The sequence below is a fragment of the Delphinus delphis genome, chromosome 14 (assembly GCF_949987515.2).
Source record: "Delphinus delphis chromosome 14, mDelDel1.2, whole genome shotgun sequence".
Taxonomy (NCBI): domain Eukaryota; kingdom Metazoa; phylum Chordata; class Mammalia; order Artiodactyla; family Delphinidae; genus Delphinus; species Delphinus delphis.
This window is the reverse complement of record NC_082696.1, coordinates 48,842,723-48,862,527: the sequence shown is the minus strand read 5'-3', so window position 1 is coordinate 48,862,527 and position 19,805 is coordinate 48,842,723. Positions and strand designations below refer to the sequence as shown.

The 19,805-nt window shown below is 35.0% G+C and overlaps 1 protein-coding gene across 4 annotated transcripts in view; it reads right to left on the bottom strand.

Moving 5' to 3' along the window:
• WASF1 (WASP family member 1) overlaps positions 1-19,805 on the bottom strand; it is a 94,362-nt gene that overhangs the window by 22,151 nt on the left and 52,406 nt on the right. For all 4 annotated transcript variants that reach the window (XM_060030098.1, XM_060030096.1, XM_060030095.1 and 1 more), the window contains one exon: positions 4,558-4,718. In XM_060030098.1, coding sequence (XP_059886081.1) covers positions 4,558-4,690 — 133 coding nt within the window. In that variant the 5' untranslated portion in view covers positions 4,691-4,718. The remainder of the gene's footprint in view (positions 1-4,557; positions 4,719-19,805) is intronic.

The following is a 19,805-nucleotide window of genomic DNA, read 5'->3' as shown; positions in this document are numbered from 1 at the left end:
AGAGAAAAAGGATAATTTTGTATATATTCATTCGCTCACATATATTCTTTAAGCCAAAATGACTGGGAATGTCTTATGTGCCAGACTGTGTACCAGATCCTGGAGATATAAAAATGATTGGACGAAGTTCTCTGCCACTGACGGGTTTTGAACAGAGGGAGAAACAAATATTTAAATAAACGTGAAAACCAATTTAATAAATAAGTCCAAATCTTTGTTCCATTCACTTTGAGGCCTTGACATCAATTTCCTCACCCATAAAACAGGAATAAAAATATCTCCTTCAAAGAAGTTATAAGAAAAGGAGAAAAAAGAAGGAGAGGATGGGGTGCAATTGTAGAGTACCTGATACAGGATAGGGGCTCAACAACAGGCAGCTCTTACTATAAAACGACGTAAAAGTCACAAAGCACAGAGAAAGAAGCATCTAAACGTTTGGGTGTGGGATGGTATTAGAGACACTTCCAGAGGCACAGAGTTTCTCTGGCAGATAAGGGAAGCATTCCATACATTTATTCATCAAATGTTAGGGATACAGAGATGGAAGAGACAATTTTAAACCTAAAAGAACTTAGTTTAATACACGGATCTTTAAGTTATAGTCTGTATACCACCTTAAATTACATGCAGATTTTTAATGCATTTGCATTTTTCTGGAAAGAGGGCCCACAGATTTTTCTTTTTTTTAACAGATTTTTTAAAAAGAGTTTACACTTTCCCCACCTCAGGTTTAAGCACCAAAGCACTGCAGTGGGTAAGATAAACAACCCCATCTGTTCTCTTTTCATATTCCTTCTTACTTTCCACATCTACCTCCTCCTTCCCTCCCAGAGACAGGTGAAAGGAATAAAGTTCACAATGTAAAACTAATTGTGTATGATATGAATTTCAACTAACCTTACATTTATTATACTATGTCTCTACTCAAGAATCTATGAGGTCTCATTACCTCTGATGTTAAAATCTAAATCCTCTCAGCTAACACTGTCCTCCATAATCAAGCTCCACCTTACATGTCTAATATCATTTGTCCCTTTAATCCCCCTCATATATTTATTTTTGCCTCCATTCATCTGCCTACTTCTACATGCAAGTTGAAATGCCTTCCTTCTTCATTCATCTCCAGTTTCCAAATTCTTTTGTTCCTTAAAGGCCCAATTCAATCCATATTTCATTCAGCAAGCCTCCTCTAATGACTTCACCTATGCCTATCTCCCTTTTCTCAGTTCCTATAATCTAAAACTCCTGATTTTAATTATATACATGCTCACACTGTTTGAAACTCACAGAATTCATAATATTAGACTCTTCAACTAAATGGGGTATGTTCTTTTTGGACAAGAAACATGTACCTTTATCACACAGCAAAATATTCAGTGTTATCTGTCCATTGTCTATCTATTACCTAATTAGTCTTATAGAGCCAATCTATTTATCCACCCTCTCACCCATCTACTTTCCTATCTATCTGTCAAATTTTCTATGATTGAGAACAAGAAGTAGGCTCTATCAGCTCATCTTGGTAGCATGAACTGACCATATTCAATAAGAGAAAGGCCTTGGGAAAAGAAAATGTAAAAGATCTCTCAGGTAATTAGAGTCCCAATGGTTGTTAAATAAGATGGCAATAAAATGGGGAAACTTTTGGTATAGCAAAAGAAATTTAAATAAAGTGAATTCTATGTTTTCAGTAATTATCTATTATAAAACAGAATTGTGTTCCGTTAGGAAAAACAACTGAACCAGATGCATATTTTTGCAAGGAAGAGGTCAGGACGATGTGCAGCTCCAAGCAATGATGAACTCTGGAGTTGACCTTCACTGCTGTGTGCAATAGCACTTTTGGTGTTAGGAATAGTACCAAAGTGAAAATCTGAATTACCTAGAACCATTCTGAATAGCCTAGCTTTCTAAGTAATTCAGAAATTATTTAATGCATTAATTATTATTTTAACTATTTTGGATGGAAACAAATGTAAAATCTACTCTAAGCTTTCCCGTCTTCTTAAATAAAAATTAAACATAATTTAACCTTTTATTGAGGACTTATAGTCATGAATTGATTATGAGAAACAACAGCTTTGAAATGTATAAGAATATTTGCTTTTACATTAAATGGCCTCTTTCCAGTTTTTATGTTGCTTTTTCCCTTATGTCACTTCTTCCTTTGCTATAAACTATATCTTTTGGTTGGCTTCAGTACTGTTTGCTTCTATTATCTCCCCACCCCCCACCCCCGCCCCGTATCTCCTCTTTTAATGCTCTGAAACATTAACGTTTGGAAACCACATCATAAACCCTGTCTGAATTACCAAAGTAAAAGTAAACAAGTTGGGAGAGGGATCAACTGGTTATTTTATGTGCATGGTCTTTAGTGCTTGGGCTTGTTTATTCTGGCTATCTAGAGGTCTTTTAAATTTAATTCCAGGTTCTCAACTATGTCACGTGGGAAAGCTGCCAGAGAGCTTAATTCTGGAGTGGTAAACTATTGTTACACCTTGCTACAATATTTTATGCTTTTTCTTTTTTCTTTTTTTAAATCTCTACAAACTGCTTAGAACATGCCTCTATAGTCTCTGATTCCAAGTTTGAAGTACTCAAAACCTAATTTAGTTATATCTTTACAATGTATTTCTATTTTCAGTCTGGCTACAACATGACCATGTGCTTGCTGACAGATGTTGCTTATATGGACTTTCTGTATCAAACTTGAAAATTCCTTAAATTTTCACCTTCAGATTATGTAAGAAACAGGTTAGTACTGCAAAACTGACACACATTAGTTCTAAATTCTACATTGAAAATATACCTAAAAGAAGTTGTTTATATTAGATCTAATATTCATTTTAATTTAAAGAAATATTTTAACCAAATTTATTAATGTCATTTCTATGCTCTTAACATGTATTCTAATATTAACAAGCTGATGTACCCATATACATATAGAATATATGAATTTTATATGAAGTTATGTTACGTTAATAGAATCTAACAGATCATAAAACCGATTAGTGCTAGCAAATGACTTTAAACAATATGGATAATCATATATTAATGTACTTTCTAGGCCTTTTCTTTTGACTTGTCTCCAAAGTACACTTTATATTGAATTTCTCAAGGAAGAAACAAGTAAACAATACATTAATGATTCACTGCTGATAACTAACCTGAAAAAAAAACCCCACCAAATGAGACAACAAATACACTTAAACTCAAAGAAACAGTCTTTTAATTTACTCCTACAACTATTTCATAGGCAATGTAGAAATTTAGTGCTCTCACCAAGAATATTCAAATATAACTTTTTATGTTGCTCTGACTACAAGTGTATGTCCAAATGCTCTCACTTGAAACAAATCAGATTAACAACATCTTTTTACCTTGTGCTAAGTAGTCAATTATAAAAAGAAAGGACAAAAGTTAAAAGGAAAAGAAAAGAGGAGCTAATCCTGCCTATAAAGCCAACCTATGTGGGTGGGTATGGCTGATAAATCTAGGACTACTTAGAGAAGATATGTAGACTAAAACCATCTTGTTTTATCTTTAAAATGAAATATAAATGTCTAATAAAAAGCTAATCCTTCAATTCAAAAGATAAACTATATTTAAAAAAAATTTTTCTAATATTACATTTAGAATAAATGGGAAATAATTTATTTAATTCCTTAACCTAGTAGCTCTGTTATGTAATCTTATAATGGAAACATACTGCCTGTCTCCTCCTCCCCTAACCTGTCCCTTCCACTGGCCTTTATTATCTGACCAACCTGCTTGCCTTCTGTCTGCCATCATGCTGCACTTGACTGATATCCTAATGTCCTTTAGACAACTCACCTGACTAACCTAAATCCTCTGACTAGTTAGTTACTATTCCACATCTTTCACTTTTAGATATTTGGTAATAAAAAAATATTTCCCTATGCTAGTAAGATATATATATATGTATATAAAGAGAGAGATACTAGCAACCCCAAACACAAATAGTTTAAGCCTCGAAAAAAGTAAATAGCGATAACAAGCAAGCAAAAGTACAACTTGAGCACCACCTTTTACAGACTGAATTATATTTTAAAAACAATCTCATTAATTCTTAACCATCATGTGATTCTGTTCCTAAAGATTCTATCCTTATTTCCCTTTCCCAGAGGAAACATGCAGGGGAAGAAGAAATGATTCTAAAACGCATTGATTTTACTTAAAATGACTACATTTTTCAAGATAACTTTGTACTCTTCTCATCAACTATCCCCCCCCCCTCCAAATTAATCACAAGAGTATCATCTTAATACCCTAAAGCACAACATTCTGGTTTACGAGTAGTATTTTTTTGCAGTACGTGGGCCTCTCACTGTTGTGGCCTCTCCCGTTGCGGAGCGCAGGCTCCGGATGCGCAGGCTCAGCGGCCATGGCTCACGAGCCCAGCCGCTCCGCGGCATGTGGGATCTTCCCGGACCGGGGCACGAACCCATGTCCCCTGCATCGGCAGGCGGACTCTCAACCACTGCGCCACCAGAGAAGCCAGCGAGTAATATTTTTAATTGATGTAAAAATACTTACTTAGGCTACTTAGTTGTCTAATTATATTTGCCAAGGAAATATTGGTTACACATTCCAGTTCATTCTTAATTCCTCTAGGCAGTGCTGTGTGGCACAAGTGCCTAGGATCGATGTTTCTTTTCACTAATGGCATCTTGAGATCAACCTCTATGGCAGTTCACCTGTAGGAAATCAAACAATAAATTAACACTTCAGTTGCGACCAACACAGAGTGAGACCTTATCTTTTTCATTTAATAATAAAATATTTGCTAGTATGAAGATGGTGAAAATGGAGTCACCGGGCTAAATGAATCAAAGTTGATTTGTTAACCATTTTTATCTTCAATTATTAGAATGTCAACATTATGTAAAATTTTTTTTTAAAAACTTACTTTCAATGTTAATTGCTTCATGGTGAATTCATAATCATCATCACTATTATTCTCCTAAAACCACTGATTTTACTTACTATACAACTAGGGGTTTTGTTCTAGAGAGTTAGTATGAAAGGTCCTCTGTAAGGAAGTATCTAAAAGGATTAAAGAAACTGCAAGAGTAGTATCAAAATTACACTTCCACATAAAATGTATCAGGCATTCAATAGCTCAGAAATCAGATAGTCCAAGTAGCCCTACATCCTCAATCTAATCAAAACCAACCAAATATTTAATTGATCAAATGGCTCAACCTTCTATGTATTACAGTCAGTCCTCACTTCCCAGGCTTCCCATATGCACTAATTTCAGCTTCCACATTTCGTTAAACAGTCCCCCAACAACATGGCTCCAACTTCACTTACCACAGTATACTAAGTGTGAGTAACTACATAAATACGAACTTCTTTGCTGGCACTTCACAGTTCACAGGTCACTATGTTAATAAGAGATGCACATCATTTCAGTGACCAATCACATCACTTCTTTTCAAAGTCTGTTGGTGATAGGTCACTTCTCATCTGTTACTCAGTTCACCTACAGACAGCAAAGCATGTAGCTGGTTTACCTTCTTGCCTCCCAGTGATAAACTCATATGAAATTTTACAAAATGGTAACTGAAAGAGGGAACTGGCCAACAAAGATAAAAGTGTGGCACAGAAAGGAAAAATGATGACACTGGAGTGAAATTCAAATTGAATATAAGTTGAGTAACAGAAAAAACAGCTGATTGCAGGAATGTTGTCACTGCCACTGTTTGAGAGACACAGATATGCAGTCAGAGGAATTTAGTGAAGGTGAAATTATTGATGTAAATGAGGAAAGTCGTTGTGACAAAAAGGAAGATGTCCCAGAAGAAGTGACAACAGCAAAAAACTTCACAATAAAGGAATTCTTGGAGATATTTCATGACACTGAAAGTGCAAAGGATAAAGTGTTGGAAGCTGATCCAAATTTAGTAGAAAAGAGTAAGAAAATTTACCATGGGACAGAAAAGATGCTTACTCTACTAGCTCTGTTTTTCTAAGTTATACAAGGAAAAGGCAAAGCACTGTTCAAGCTACTCTTGGTTAAGGTTTTTACAAAGAAATAAAGCACTATAATTCTAATTGTTTCTAATGTTTCATATTACATTATACTAAATTAATATTAGCTTTACTAATTTTTTCATTTCCCTATATATTTATAACCAAGATAGAAGAATTTTTAATGTTTTGACAAAAATTTTTAAAGATTATGGAACAACTGTTATTTTTTTCCCACTGATCATTAAGATCATTTTGTACAGTTTTATCTTGTATGGTCATCTTTTTTTCTTTTTGGTCCCACACTACCATACAAAGTGAGGACTGCCTATACTTACCTACTGGTAAACAATGTTTACTGAAGGAAGGCATTTAGTATTTACTGAGTTTTAATCACTACCAAATGGAAAGTTTTGGATAAATCTCATTGCATTTAAGTGTTACTCATCACCATTCTTTAAAAACAAACTTTTACATGAAATCTGTCCTCTTTGACCTGTTTGCTCAGCATTCTCTCTACAATTTTAAACCTTTTTACAATTGTACAACATGAAACATGTAGGAAAAAAAGTATACAAAATTGTGCAGCTCAATGATTTAAGCCCCTAGCAAGCTAACATAAGAAATAAAAATCCCAGAACGGTCCCACTTTGGTCTCCTCCCCAGTCACCCTCGCTTCCTTTCTCCCCAAAGGTAACCATTATTCTGACTCTTACAATACATATTTCCTTGTTTTTCTTTATACTTTCACACCTTAAGCAGATAACTCTAAACACTGTAGTTCTGTTTTTATTGCTTTTTGAAGTTTATGTGAATAGAACCATATGATATGTATTATTATTTTGTGTCTTACCCTTTACAGTCAACATATTTGTAACATTCATCCATGTTGCTTTGTGTAACCATAGGATGTTCATTTTCAATGCTGTAAGATATTCCACTGTATAACTACACCGCAATTTATTTACACATTCTAATGTTGCTATTATATACATGAGTGTTTCCAGTTTGAAGCTATTATGAATAACATGAACATTGTACATGAACATTCAGGTACAAGTCTTACAAATGTGTCTTATCTACACATTTCTGTTGGAAATATACTTAGGAGAATAGCTTGGTTAAGGATATGCACAGCTTGAACTTTAGGAGACGATGTCAAACTGTTCCAAGAGCGACTGTACTAATGTATACTCCTTTCAGCAGTGTAAGAGGCTGCTGCTGCTCCACATCCTCACAACACTCGGTACTGTCAGTTTTAAAAAATCTAGCAATTCTTGTAGGTAAATTGTGATAACTTACTGCAGTTTTATGTTTTCCCCAGTTACTGAGAGTTTATGCACCTTTTCACGTGTTTATCTTTTGGATTTTTCTCATCTGAGAAGTGCCTAGTCAATGCTCTTGCCCACTTTCTATTTACCATTTGTTGTGTTAGGGTTGATTTGTAGGAACACTGGATATGAGCCATTTAAAGGTTATATATGATGAAAACATCTTCTCTTGTGTCACTTGCTATTTCATTCTCTTGATGTCTTTTATGAGAAAGTGATGGAATTTATCACTCTTTTTCTTTTTGGTTTAGTATGAAAGCATAGGTTTTTTAAAATGTATTTATTTATTTATTATTATTTACATCTTTATTGGAGTATAATTGCTTTACAATGGTGTGTTAGTTTCTGGTTCATAACAAAGTGAATCAGTTATACATATACATATGTTCCCATATCAATTCTCTCTTGCATCTCCCGCCCTCCCACCCTCCCTATCACACCCCTCTAGGTGGTCACAAAGCACCGAGCTGATCTCCCTATGCTATGCGGCTGCTTCCCACTAGCTATCTATTTTATGTTTGGTAGTGTATATATGTCCATGCCACTCTCTCGCTTTGTCACAGCTTACCCTTCCCCTTCCCCATATCCTCAAGTCCATTCTCTATTAGGTCTGTGTCTTTATTCCTGTCTTACCCCTAGGGTTCTTCATGACATTTTTTTTCCCCTTAAATTCCATATGTATGTGTTAGCATACGGTATTTGTCTTTCTCTTTCTGACTTACTTCACTCTATATGACATACTCTAGGTCCATCCACCTCATTACAAATAGCTCAATTTCGTTTCTTTTGTGGCTTAGTAATATTCCATTGTATATATGTGCCACATCTTCTTTATCCATTCATCCGATGATGGACACTTAGGTTGTTTCCATCTCCAGACTATTGTAAATAGAGCTGCAATGAACACTGTGGTACATGACTCTTTTTGAATTATGGTTTTCTCAGGGTATATGCCCAGTAGTGGGATTGCTGGGTCATATCGTAGTTCTATTTGTAGTTTTTTAAAGAACCTCCATGCTGTTCTCCATAGTGGCTGAACCAATTCACATTCCCACCAGCAGTGCAAGAGTGTTCCCTTTTCTCCACACCCTCTCCAGCATTTACTGTTTCTAGGTTTTTTGATGATGGCCATTCTGACTGGTGTGAGATGATACCTCATTGTAGTTTTGATTTGCATTTCCCTAATGATTAATGATGTTGAGCATTCTTTCATGTGTTTGTTGGCAGTCTGTATATCTTTTCTGGAGAAATGTCTATTTAGGTCTTCTGCCCATTTTTGGATTGGGTTGTTTGTTTTTTGTTATTGAGCTGCAGGAGCTGCTTGTAAATTTTGGAGATTAATCCTTTGTCAGTTGCTTCATTTGCAAATATTTTCTCCCATTCTGAGGGTTGTCTTTTGGTCTTGTTTATGGTTTCCTTTGCTGTGCAAAAGCTTTGAAGTTCAATTAGGTCCCATTTGTTTATTTTTGTTTTTATTTCCATTTCTCTAGGAGGTGGGTCAAAAAGGATCTTGCTGTGATTTATGTCATAGAGTGTTCTGCCTATGTTATCCTCTAAGAGTTTGATAGTTTCTGGCCTTACATTTAGGTCTTTAATCCATTCTGAGCTTATTTTTGTACATGGTGTTAGGGAGTGATCTAATCTCATACTTTTACATGTACCTGTCCAGTTTTCCCAGCACCACTTATTGAAGAGGCTGTCCTTTCTCCACTGTGCATTCCTGCCTCCTTTATCAAAGATAAGGTGACCATATGTGCATGGGTTTATCTCTGGGCTTTCTATCTTGTTCCATTGATCTGTTTTTGTGCCAGTACCATACTGTTTTGATTACTGTAGCTTTGTAGTATACTCTGAAGTCAGGGAGCCTGATTCCTCCAGCTCTGTTTTTCATTCTCAAGATTGCTTTGGCTATTCGGGGTCTTTTGTGTTTCCATACAACTTGTGAAATTTTTTGTTCTAGTTCTGTGAAAAATGCCAGTGGTAGTTTGATAGGGATTGCATTGAATCTGTAGATTGCTTTGGGTAGTAGAGTCATTTTCACAATGTTGATTCTTCCAATCCAAGAACATGGTATATCTCTCCATCTATTTGTATCATCTTTAATTTCTTTCATCAGTGTCTTATAATTTTCTGCATACACGTTTTGGTCTCCTTAGGTAGGTTTATTCCTAGATATTTTATTCTTTTTGTTGCAATGGTAAATGGGAGTGTTTTCTTGATTTCACTTTCAGATTTTTCATCATTAGTGTATAGGAATGCCAGAGATCTCTGTGCATTAATTTTGTATCCTGCTACTTTACCAAATTCATTGATTAGCTCTAGTAGTTTTCTGGTAGCATCTTTAGGATTCTCTATGTACAGTATCATGTCATCTGCAAACAGTGACAGATTTACTACCTCTTTTCCGATTTGGATTCCTTTTATTTCCTTTTCTTCTCTGATTGCTGTGGCTAAAACTTCCAAAACTATGTTGAATAGGAGTGGTGAGAGTGGGCAACCTTGTCTTATTCCTGATCTTAGTGGAAATGAAAGCATAGGTTTTAAATCATTTTATACACTAAGATCATAAGTATGATATTATCTCTTGGCTTCGTTGTTTTGCCTTGCACTTTTTTTTTTTCCTTTCGGTACGTGAGCCTCTCACTGTTGTGGCCTCACCCCTTGCGGAGCACAGGCTCAGGATGTGCAGGCTCAGCAGCCATGGCTCACGGGCCCAGCCACTCCACGGCATGTGGGATCTCCCCGGACCAGGGCACGAACCCGTGTCCACTGCATCGGCAGGTGGACTCTCAACCACTGCGCCACCAGGGAAGCCCTTGCCTTGCACTTTTAATCTATAATTGACATGGAATTAATTTTTGTGAATGGTGTTAGGTAGCAGTCAAGTTTCCTACATAATATTTCAACACCATTCACTGAAAAGACTGTTCATTCCTATTGCTCTACAGTGACGCTTTTGTCTTAAACCAAGTGTCTATGTATTTTTAAGGTGGAGCTTTACAGTAAGTCTTGATATTGAATAGGGTAAGTCCTCCTACCTTGTTCTTCAAAAATGCTGTTTATTCTTGGCCCTTTGTACTTCCATGTGAATTTTAGAATCAGATTATCAGGTTATACACACAGACACAAACACACCTATTGGGAATGTGACCAGAACTGTACTAAATCTATAGATCGTATTGGGAAGTAGGGATATCTGTACAACATTGCATATTCCTATCCATGAATATAGTGTATCCCTCCAATTATTTCAGGTTTTTAGAATGTTTCTTAATAATGTTTTATAATTTTCAGAATAGAAGTCACACATCCTTTGTTAGATTCATTTGTATGTATATGATGTTTTTTACAGTACTAGAAATGGCATATTTTGTTTTCTCTTTATTGTATATATAGAAAATAAGTTAATTTTTGAATATTGACTGCATATCAGGAGACTTTCCTAATCTCCACTAACCTATCTAAAATTATTTTGGATTTTTAAAATGTATACAATCTATTATATATGATTAATGATTGTTTATTTCTTCCTTTCTAATTTTCATTTATTTTTAATTTTTTCTTCTTTTTCCTTATTGCATTAGCTAGAACTTTTAATACAATGTGAAATAGAGTATTATTGTCTTTTCCCTAAACCAAAAGGGAGAGCCTTCAGTATTTCACAAGATGACTGATACAGGGTTTTTGTTGTTATTGTTGCTTTGCCTTGTAGACACTTTTTTTTTTCCTTGAAGTATAGTTAATTTAAAATGTTGTGTTAATTTCTGGTAGACAGCACAGTGATTCAGTTATTTATATTATTATATATTATTATTATATTATATTATATTATATTATATTATATTATATTATATTATATATACATTCTTTTAAAAATTCTTTTCCATTATGGTTTATCACAGGATACTGAAGACAGTTCCCTGTGCTATACAGTAGGACTCTGTTATCTATTCTACATATAATAGTTAACATGTGCTAACCCCAAACACCCAGTGCCTTTCTCCCCCATCTCCCTCCCCTTTGGCAACCACAAGTCTGTTCTCCATTGTAGACACCTTTTAATAGATTAAGGATGTTCCTATATATTCCTAATTTGCTAAGATTTTTAAAAAATAATGTTGATTCTATAATTTTTTCCTACATCTATTATAATTATGAGACTTTCTTCTTTTATTGTTAATGTGGTGAACTACATTGATTGATTTTTTTTATGTTAAACAGCTTTGCATCCTTGGAATAAACCCAGCCTGGTTGAGATGTATGTGGCAGGGCAAAATTATGGCCCTCCAAAGCAATCTATGTTCGATTGCCCAGAATTTGTGACTGTAGTACATGGCAAAGGGAAATTAAGATAGCAGTTGGAATGAAGGTTGCTAATCAGCTGATCTCAAAATAGGAAGGTTATATCATTTTTATTGTATTGCTGGATTTGGTTCTGGTTTGTTACTAAGTTTATTAATTTTTGCATTTATGTTCATGAAAGAAATTGGTCTATTATCTTCCTTTCATGTATTGTCCTTGAGAAGTCTTTTGTATTAAGGTTATGCTAGTCTAATAAAACAAGTTGGGATATGTTCCCTCTTTCAACTATTCTTTGGTAGAATTTGTATAAGATATGCATAATTTTTTTCTTAAAAGTTTGGTATAGTTCAATTATGAAGCCATTTAGCCTCAAGTTTCCTTTGTGGGAAGGTTTAATATTATGAATTCTTAAGGGAACTCTCCTACACTGTTGGTGGGAATGTAAACTGGTACAGCCACTATGGAGAACAGTATGGAGGTTCCTTAAAAAAATGAAAATAGAGCTACCATATGATCCAGCAATCCCACTCCTGAGTATATATCTGGAGAAAACCACACTTTGGAAAGACACATGTGCCCCAATGTTCACTGCAGCACTATTTACAATAGCCAGGACATGGAAGCAACCTAAATGTCCATCAACAGAGGAATGGATAAAGAAGATATGGCACATATATAGAATGAAATATTACTCAGCCATTAAAAAGAATGAAATAATGCCATTTTCAGCAACTTGGATAGACCTAGAGATTGTCATACTGAGTGAAGTAAGTCAGACAGAGAAAGACAAATATATGATATCACTTATATGTGGAATCTTAAAAAAGGCTATGGGACTTCCCTGGTGGCACAGTGGTTAAGAATCCGCCTGCCAACATATGGACACGGGTTTGAGCCCTGGTCCAGGAAGATCCCACCTGCTGCAGAGCAACTAAGCCCATGTGCCACAACTACTGAGCCTGTGCTCTAGAGCCTGTGAGTCACAACTACTGAGCCTGGGTGCTACAACTACTGAAGCCCGTGCACGTAGAGCCTGTGCTCCTCAACAAGAGAAGCCACCTCAATGAGAAGCCGGTGCACCGCAATGAAGAGTAGCCTCCACTCACCGCAACTAGAGAAAGCCCATGTGCAGCAATGAAGACCCAACGCAGCCAAAATAAATAAATAATAAAAATTTTAAAAGGCTACAAAACAGAAAAAGAGTTACAGATGTAGAAAATAAACTTATGGTTACTGGCAGGTAAAGGAGTGGAGGGATAAATTGGAAGATAGGGATTGATACATATACACCACTACATATAAAAGAGATAACTAATAAGAACCTACTATAGCACAGGGAACTCAATACTTTGTAATGGCCTATATGGGAAAAGAATCTAAAAAAGGGTGGATATGTATATATAACAGATTCACTCTGCTGTACACCTGAAACTAACACATCATTGTAAATCAACTATATTCCCAATAAAAATTATTAAAAAATATGAATTCTTTAATTGTCATAGAATTTTTGACATTCTCTATTTCTTTTGTTAATTTTTGGTAAGCTGCATTTTCTAGAAACTTATCTACTTCATTTAAATTTTCAAATTTATTGACATAGATTATTCTTATGACTTTCCTATGATCATAAGATTGTAAAATATCCTCGCTTTCATCTACTATATTAATTTTGCATGCTCTTTTTTTTAAATCACAAAGGGTTTATTGATTTTATTAATCTTTCTAGAGAACCAATTTTTGGCTTCACTAAATTTCATTATTGCTGATTTATTATTTCTCTCCTGCTTTCAGTGGGTTTAATATGATGCTCTTTAAAAAAGTTTCTTGATATAGATGTTTATTGATATTCAGCTTCATTTCAGACATATGGTTTTAAAGCTATAAATTATCCTCTAAGCATATATTTAACTGTATCCCTCAAATTTTTTAAAAAATAAATTTATTTTTGGCTCCGTTGGGTTTTTGTTGCTGCATGCTGGCTTTCTCTAGTTGCAGCAAGCGGGGGCTACGCTTTGTTGCAGTGCATGGGCTTCTCATTGTGGTGGCTTCTCTTGTTGCGGAGCACGGGCTCTAGGCACGTGGGCTTCAGTAGTTGTGGCTCATGGGATCTAGAGCGCAGGCTCAGTAGTTGTGGTGCACGGGCTTAGTTGCTCTGCGGCCTGTGGGATCTTCTTGGACCAGGGCTCGAACACATGTCCCCTGCATTGGCAGGCGGATTCTTAACCACTGCGCCACCAGGAAAGCCCCTATCTCTCAAATTTTGATATGTAATAATTTTGTTATGGTTTACTGCAAAATATTTTCTAATATGCACTGTGATTTATTTTTGCTCCATGGGTTATCTAGAAGTATATTATTTTGATTAACAAACATATGGAGATTTTCCAATTATTTTTTGTTACTAATTTCTAGCTTAATGGCATTAATAGTCAGAGAGCATATTCTGTATTATTTCAATCCTTTAAAATGTATTTGTGTTTACAATAGAACTACCATATGACCCAGCAATCCCACTACTGGGCATATACCCTGAGAAAACCATAATTCAAAAAGAGTCATGTACCAAAATGTTCATTGCAGCTCTATTTACAATAGCCAGGAGATGGAAACAACCTAGGTGTCCATCATCGGATTAATGGATAAAGAAGATGTGGCACATATATACAATGGAATATTACTTAGCCATAAAAGCAAACGAAATTGAGCTATTTGTAATGAGGTGGATGGACCTAGAGTCTGTCATACAGAGTGAAGTAAGTCAGAAAGAGAAAGACAAATACCGTATGCTAACACATATATATGGAATTTAAGAAAAAAAAAACCTCATGAAGAACCTAGGGCTAATACATGAATAAAGACACAGACCTACTAGAGAATGGACTTGAGGATATGGGGAGGGGGAAGGGTAAGCTGTGACAAAGTGAGAGAGTGGCATGGACATATATACACTACCAAACGTAAAATAGATAGCTAGTGGGAAGTAGCCGCATAGTACAGGGAGATCAGCTCGGTGCTTTGTGACCACCTAGAGGGGTGGGATAGGGAGGGTGCGAGGCAGGGAGACACAAGAGGGAGGAGATATGGGAACATATGTATATGTATAACTGATTCACTTTGTTATAAAGCAGAAACTAACACACCATTGAAAAGCAATTATTACTCCAATAAAGATGTAAAAAAAATGTATTTGTGTTTACTTTATTGCTCAGCATATAGTCAATTATACATAAAGAATGTATATTTTGTTGTTGGTGGTTACAGTGTTCTACATATGTCCATTAGTTGGATTTGCTAATTGTGCTCAAATCTTCTATAGTCTTAATGATTTTTTTGTGTTCTGGTTCTATCAGAGAGATGTGTTAAGATCTTCCACTATGATTACAGATTTATCGAATTCTCCAGATGATTTACACATTTTGAGACTATGTTATCAAGTACATTTATCACTATAAAGTTCTCTTTATCTCTAGTAATATGGCTTTTGTTTGCATGATATAGCTTTTCCCATCCTTTTCCTTTCAACTTTCTTGTATACCTACCCCTATGGTTTATACATGTCATTTCATAGCATACGGTTGTTTCTTTTTCATTCATTATTTTTTTAACTCAGTTTGACAACCTTATTAGTATGATGCTGATGTTCCCTCTGCCCGGGATACTCTTCTTGCCCACATTCCCTCTCTTCCCTACTCCTACTAGTTCTTCAGATTTCAACTCAAATAAGAGCATTCCCTGATGCCCCAGCCCCAGACTAGATCAGGCCCTTCTGTTAAAATTTTCTCATAGGACCTTATAATGTTTCCTTATAGCATTTGTCTCAGTTTGTAATGACATATCTTCATGACTGATTTCTGTTTCTCTCCTTTATTAGTTTTAAAGCAGATATCGTGTAGTTTGTTCCTCACAGTATGCTGGATGCTGGGTACATCACTGGCACATAAAAATAATTCAATATATATTTATCGAAAAGCTCAACAATTCTTAACTCCAACTCAAATCTCTCTCCTAACCTGCAGATGCATTTATGCAACTCTCTCCCGGACATCTGTACTTGGAAGTTCTGTAACATCCCTCAAATTCAATATGTCCAAAACTTAACTCATTATATTTCCTCTTCAAATCTAGACATCACCGAATTAACTGTCCTACCACCACAGTTCCCAACTATATCCAATAGGAAATAAAGCCTTACTAATTCTATCTCATAAACATCTCTCATATTCTATTGTTCCTTTTCTATTCTAACTTCTGCTGCTTTAATTCAAGCCCTGGTCATCTCTCACTTGGTTGAACTAGACTTTCTGTCTTGAGGCTTACAGCTTTTTCCTGCCATGCCATCTATATCAGCACTCCCATCACAGCATTAAGAATATTGTCAAAATTTTGAAGCTGGTAACGTCACTGTCCTACAGAAACAAACTCTTCAATGGTTCATTGCTGCCAGGATAAAGTCCAAACATAATATACCAAGTTCTTCAGGATTTAGTCCCTCCCAATGTCTCCTAGCTTCATTCATACTACACTCCTTCTACCTCATGCTCTAACACACCTTGCTGCCTTATAGTCCTGCCTTTTCTCATGCTGTTCTCTGTCTAGAATGCTTTTCCCTTTTTATCCTCACAGAGAATAGCTGTTCAAGACTAGACTCAAGCATTACCTCTTTTCTGAAGCATGATTTAAGCCCCAGGCAGATGTAACTACCTACTCTTTGGTGCCCTCAACTCTGACCCACATATGCATCTATCTAAATACTACCAATTATACTCTTCTGTATTATACTTATATGTTTACATGTCTATGCTTGAATAAGAACTCCTAGAGGACAAAAAAATCTTGCCTTACTCAGCTTGTGTTTCCAAGATCTAAGAAATGGAAGATGTTCAATAGTTGATGATAAATAAAGGGAAAAAGGAGAAAACCATTAACTGTAAGGAGGCAAAAAAAATTCTTTAGGTTACTGAGTGGAGAGGACACACGCACACACATACCTTTCTAAAGCAACTATTTAATTATGATTCTAGGGAGTTGCTCTTTTCTATGTGTATGGAAAATACATTTGAGAAAAATAATATCTTTCTATTCTATTTGTATTGTGGAATCACAGGCTTACTTGTTTCACCCTCCCAAGAGAAAGCATGGACCACATAGACCAGTTATATATTTTATATATATATATATTATATATATATAATATACACACACACACAGACATGCACATACACACATACATATACACAAAAGTATAAATATGTAAAGTGTTAAAAATAACCCAAGATCAGGTATCATAGCAATTTTATGGCTTTAAATATTAGAAAAATAAATTATCATTTTCAGAACACAAAAATAGCCCATAAAATTTATTTTAAATATTTAAAGGACTCCTTCAGTTAGCAATTCCAAGGAAAATAAAATAGCTGCTTTTTAAAAGACTGCCATAAAGTAATTACAGTTAATAATTGCTTTGCAGGTTATAGAAAGAGCATAAGAATTAAAAGTATTTTATTATGTCATCAATGACAGGTATTAATTCCTTATATTCACTAATATATTAATGAAACAACTAATCTATGATTGTTTAAGGGTATTTCTGATTTTTTTAAATGACATTAATATTAAATAAGAAAAGCTTTATGTTAAATCATGGAAATATAATTTTCAAACTTTATAAGGATCCAAACTAAAGGATTATATTGTATTATGTAACCTAAGGGAACAGGTTAGAATAAAATGACCATTCTAATAAAAATAAATTTCAGTATTTTAAATACTTTAAGAATTTCTGAGGGTGCAAATACTTTTTAAGAAATTTCCTACCTCCTTAAGAGTAGAAGCCACTTAATTATGCATAACAGAAGAATTAAATAAATTTTATATATTCCTTGGGAATATATAAAAATAACAAATTTCCCCTTTGTTATGAGCAGTAAACTTTAAAACTACTCACTACTCATGAATCTCTAAAATTCTACACATGAAGAGATGACAAAGCCAAACTAGGCACTCACAGGATTAAAGAACTATTGATCATGCAGAACATCTACAGTTATTTGACTGTTTTGAGGTGCTCTGGCCCTTGCTTAAAGAATGTGCCCTAAGAAGAGTGCTATCTTTACGAAAAAGAAAGTATATTTTTCACCTCAAGTCACAATAGCAAAGTATTAAATTTTGGTTGAAAAGAATACACTGCTATATGAACTAAAGCAAAAAAGAAATGAAGAAATAAGCTACACACTGCAATTCATTACTGACGTTACTGTTAGATTCAAAAAGAAAAGTGGATGCTAATGAAATAATTAATATTGTTAAACACCTCTAGAGTGGAAATGAGATTCAGTGTAGTCAAATTTGATTCCATGTTACTCTCAAAGAAAATATGTATTTCTTTTAAACTAATACAACCACTACTGAAACTCACCTGGATAAATCATACAGGCATAAAATCGCTCCAAGGTTATTTTTAGTGTTTTAAGAGATGTTAATTTGAAATTTGAGGTATGTAAACCACAAATGCAGATTAAATTATTTGAAAAACGAGATCACGTGTTCTTTATTCTATTGGAAAGTAATACCTCTAAAAGCAATAATTACCTATATGTTGTACTTTATATGAAAATGGCAATACTGACACACTGCCATCCATCCATTCATCTAGACATTCAATTACTGAACACCAATGGCTCAAGCACTATGCTAACTGCTGAAGATAAAAAGGTAAGCAAAAACAATCTCCCAGGGATTAGCTAGAATTTAGTATCTAATTATACTTATGATAAGTGCAATGAAGTAAAAAGTACTAGGTATTATAAAGAGATCTATTTCCTCAAGAAAATGACATTTAAGTTGGCACCAGAGGATTATTAGGAATTAGCTAGCTAGGTTGGGGGAGTTGGAGCATGTGTGTGTATGTTTTTATTCTAACTTAGAAGGTGCATCACACGCAAAGGCCCTTAACCGCTAAGGGGTTTAATGTACTGGCAGCTATGAGAGCAGGACAGTGGACAAGAGTACAGTGAGCATAGACTGAGAGTCAGTAGGGGGTCAGATCAAGTAGGACCTTGAAGGTAATGTCAAAGATTTTCAATGTATCCTAATGGGAAGTCACTTAAGAATTTTAAGTAAAGAAGTGCCAAGATCAGGAATTGCTGTTCATTCTAATTGCTGCATGGAGACTTGGGGGGGTGAGTGATAGCAGAATAAATGCAGGTGGACCAGTTAGAAAACCCAGGTACAAGATGACAGAAGTTGTCCTGATAACAGAGATAGTAGTCATTTGGACTAGATGATGGTGACACAGAAGCATGTCAATTCAAGATATATCCTGAAAGTAGAATCAATAGGACTGATGATGGATTAGATGTAGGGGTGAGGCCCAAATTCTTGGCTTAAGAAAATTTCTATGTCAGCCAAAACTGAAAATTATTTCTAAATCACATCAATTATATGATATATTATTCCCTATCTACAAAGTCTACGAGATTAGGAAGAGATTTATGACCAATACTAGTAATAAATATAACCAGGTAACTGGGATCACAGAGAGAGTAATTTCATGGTATTTGCGGCATAGGGTTATGGGGGAATGATGGCTTTTAAAACCAAAACTAATTGAGAGGATAAAGGAGCATTTAGTGACTTTCTTTTTCCCTTTTTATTTCTTTATAATTCATTATTCTCCATATGTCTTCTTTTATCTATTTCAGCCCCAAAGGAGAAATCTTAGATACACTTAACTCATTTTTTTCCCTACACTGTTCCCATCTCCGTAACCTGTAACTTGAGTTCACTTGATTTCTAGAGTAGAGAGCCTGGGTAAAACAATATTCCTAGCATTTCACCTTCCAGTTTCCCCACTCATATGAAATTTCCAGCCATCTTCTTTCTGTAGGGAACAGCACAGCAAAACATGGGTTTCTGCGTTGACAATTTAATTTCTCCAATGTTGAACTGTACCTTTCTCTTCATGTGTACTATGAAACAGAATGGATGATGACCATTGACAATAACAACAGCCATATTATTCTGTGGAACTGTATATCCATAATGGGACGAATTTCATTTCTCTGTTTTGTTGAAATTTACTAAACAAGAGTTTAAAAGATCTCCTTAAATATCTTAAAGTTAACAGTGAAGTGACATATAGTATAGGGAAAATTTTAACGTTTACACATCAAA